The 3503-nt window shown below is 36.9% G+C and overlaps 1 protein-coding gene across 1 annotated transcript; it reads left to right on the top strand.

Annotated features, from left to right (window-relative positions):
- Window positions 1-353: 353 nt before the first annotated feature.
- On the top strand, window positions 354-3278 carry LOC110930412 (wall-associated receptor kinase 2). Its single transcript, XM_022173711.2, has 3 exons — window positions 354-1263; window positions 1554-1724; window positions 1881-3278. The coding sequence occupies exons 1-3, from the start codon at window positions 390-392 to the stop codon at window positions 3086-3088; spliced, it is 2253 nt and encodes a 750-aa protein (XP_022029403.1). The 5' UTR covers window positions 354-389; the 3' UTR covers window positions 3089-3278.
- Window positions 3279-3503: the final 225 nt, after the last annotated feature.

The raw sequence follows: 3503 nt of genomic DNA, 5'->3' as shown, positions 1-3503 counted from the left end.
AGTCAAATGTTATTTTAGAATACCGTTTTATAATTTCTAAATCTTTATTAGTAACTATTTAATATTTTATTTATTCAATATTTATAATACACGAGTTTCTAATCTGATAAATATATATTTTTTTTTTCAAAAAGAAATTTTTATTTCATTCCAATCATCAGGGCAAATTACATAAGGATAGCAGGTAGACGAGCAACAATATGAATACTTTAATTGTATGATATATGTTTGTTTTTATGACATATTGTATTTTAATTATTAGTATGCGGTAGGTGACTAAATATGACTCCAATTTAGAGTTGACGGTTAACAATCCTTATAAATTGATATAACTGTAAACAAACGTAAACACACACAAAAAGATAGGGAAAGAAAGGAGAAACATCATCATGCTTCTTCATATTATTCTTAGTCTTTATGCATTTCCTTTTGCAATGGGCTTGGGAACTCTTCAAGGTTCCAACATGAACAATATAGCAAAGCCAAACTGTCCAACCCACTGCGGGAATGTGGAAGTTCCTTACCCTTTTGGTATCGGTAATGACACGGGTTGTTCCCTTGACAACTCGTTCTACGTGACTTGTAACACGTCTTACAAGGATCCAAAGTTGTTTCTCCGTTCAAGCAATATAGAAATATACAATATTTCAGATTCAGAGTTCCGTATTGGCACTGGTGTTGCTTATAAGTGCTACAACCAAGATGGAACTATAAAAGATGAATTTGATTGGTGGGCAAGGTTGGGAACATTCACTTTCTCCCAAAAGAACACGTTCACCGTCCTTGGGTGTGATGATCTTTCTATGATCAGAGGGAAAAACGGTGCAGAATTTACTGGCGGCTGTTTGGGGCTATGCAGCAAAGCACAGGATTTGCCTGCTAATGGGACGTGCTCAGGAATTGGCTGTTGCCAGACATCCATACCGAATGGCCTAGAGTACTACAATGCTACACTCTACACTTTTCGAAACCACACAGATGTTTGGGCCTTCAACCGCTGTGGCTATGCGTTTCTTGGAGAGGAAGACAGTTTTGTGTTCCATGGTGTCAGTGATTTATATGCTGAATCTGCTGTTGTGGAGAGGATAAAGTCCACTGTCCCTGTTGTGGTAGATTGGGCAATTGCTCCGGACACTCGTGGTTGCTCTAAGTCTTCGGCATGCAAAGAAAACAGTTCATGCTATGAGGTAGACACTGGTGGATATCGTTGTAGATGCAACAATGGTTACGAGGGTAACCCTTATCTTGATCCAGGCTGCCAAGGTCAGTTTCCACTATACATCAAATCATTTTCAATGACAATCTTAATAAGATTTAAGGCAAAGTATGATTTCTGTAGTTAATATAATGGGTTACTTATATGATGTGACCCAAGGGCCTTTGGCCTAATCGATATCGACTTTATGGTTAAGACTACTACACACTATATATTTCAACCTTGTTAGTGTTTCACCAAAAAAAAAAATCTTTTATTTCTTATCCCAAAAAAAACATGTAAATTAGGATGTTTTCTGCTTTACTTAACAAGTCTATTTATATTTTCCTTTTTATAGACATCAACGAGTGTGAGGATCCAGGAACCAACCCCTGCTATGGTGATTGCATAAATACTCGAGGGAGTTACAATTGTAGTTGCCCATTGGGATCTTTTGGTGATGCCAAAATAGAAAATGGTTGTCACTGGTATAAAGATTCAAAATTTTCTTCAAACATATTCACTATAGGTAAGGCTCTCAAGCAAGTATAAATGTGTCTGTCAACTAGTATAACCTTGAAAATAAATCTTTTTAAGATGCAGGTTTTAAAAAACCACGTTCTTTCGAAGAAACTGAATTAACACAACTACTAACTGAAGTTTTTCATTCTCATTTTACATGTAGTAACGGTGTGTGGCCTGTTAGCGGTACTATCTGGTATAGCGGGAATTTTATATGGTATAAGGAGGAGGAAGCTAATGAAGCTCCGAGAAAGGTTCTTCGAGCAAAATGGGGGTGTGTTGCTGAGACAAAAGATTAATTCACAAGGGTCTCATGAGGCAATGACTTTGTTTAGCACCGTACAGCTTCGTAAAGCCACCCGTAATTATTCTAAAGATAATATCATTGGTCGAGGTGCCTATGGTGTAGTGTATAAAGGAGTTTTATCTGACAAACGTGTAGTTGCAATAAAGAAGTCTAAAATAGTGGATGCGAGCCAAGCAGAGCAGTTCATAAATGAAGTTTTGATCCTTACACAAGTCATCCATCGACATGTGGTAAAGCTTTTAGGTTGTTGCCTAGAAGAGGAAGTCCCTGTACTAGTTTATGAATTTATCTCTAATAACACTCTTCACCATCACATTCATTCTAGATTGGGTGGAATGAGTTGGTTATCATGGGAAAACCGATTAAGGGTAGCTGTTGAAGCTGCTAGTGCACTTGCATACCTTCATTCAGAAACCATTATGCCAATTATACACCGAGATGTCAAGTCCACCAACATATTAGTGGATGAAAACTACACCGCAAAAATTTCAGATTTTGGCGCATCAAGATTAGTCCCATTAGATCACCAACAAGTAACTACTCTTATTCAGGGTACACTAGGGTATTTGGATCCAGAGTACTTCAACACAAGCCAACTAACTGAGAAAAGTGATGTATATAGCTTTGGTGTGGTCCTTGCAGAACTCATGACCGGAAAAAAACCTATTGGTGTTGATAGATCCAATCTTGAGAATAATTTAGCAACACATTTTGTCAAATTAGTTACAGAAAACCGCTTATATGGAATTGTTGAACCTCGAATATTGCGTGAAGGGACACTTGAGCAAATACAAGCTGTAGGTGATCTCGTAAAAAGATGCCTTAATTTACAAGGCAAGGATAGACCTACCATGAAAGAGGTGGCAGTGGAGCTACATAGATTGAGGAAATTCACAACTCAACCTTGGGTTCAACAACAAACATTTCAAGACGCTAGAAGTGTAGTCCTAGAAGTTGAGCAATCTGATCTTTACGAGGTCCCATTAGTTTCGTATGGTAGTCGTGATAGGGAATCTTGCTCAAACAGCACAGACAATACAATTGAAGAAAACAAACCACGTTAAAGTTTTATTTATGCTTTCTATAGTGTTGATTGTGTGAGTATCACCACCTTGTTTGCACCAATTATGGTTGGAACGGTTACAATTGTTGTCTTTAATGTTTTCCTATACATTGTAATACTTCCTTTGTAACATTTTGTTACATTTCTAATGTTCTACTTCATGATTTTTATAAAGGGTTTTTAAAAATGAATGGACTATGGAGCACATTCCAACACACTTGTCCTAAAGTTTTGGGCCATTTTTTTGGATCAACAACAGAATGGAAAAAAGTGATCTTGAATTGGTTAGATTGGGTGAATAACACTATTGCTGGAAGTAGGATCAAGGTCTGATTTGTTTTAGCTTTTATTACTATTTTTGGGTACATTGACAAAGCTAATGGATTCATATTTGGAATGTTATATGATACAGGGAA

The sequence above is a fragment of the Helianthus annuus genome, chromosome 3, assembly GCF_002127325.2.
Source record: "Helianthus annuus cultivar XRQ/B chromosome 3, HanXRQr2.0-SUNRISE, whole genome shotgun sequence".
Classification (NCBI taxonomy): Eukaryota; Viridiplantae; Streptophyta; class Magnoliopsida; order Asterales; family Asteraceae; genus Helianthus; species Helianthus annuus.
The sequence above is the reverse complement of the archived record's forward strand: the minus strand, read 5'-3'. Positions and strand labels throughout refer to the sequence as shown.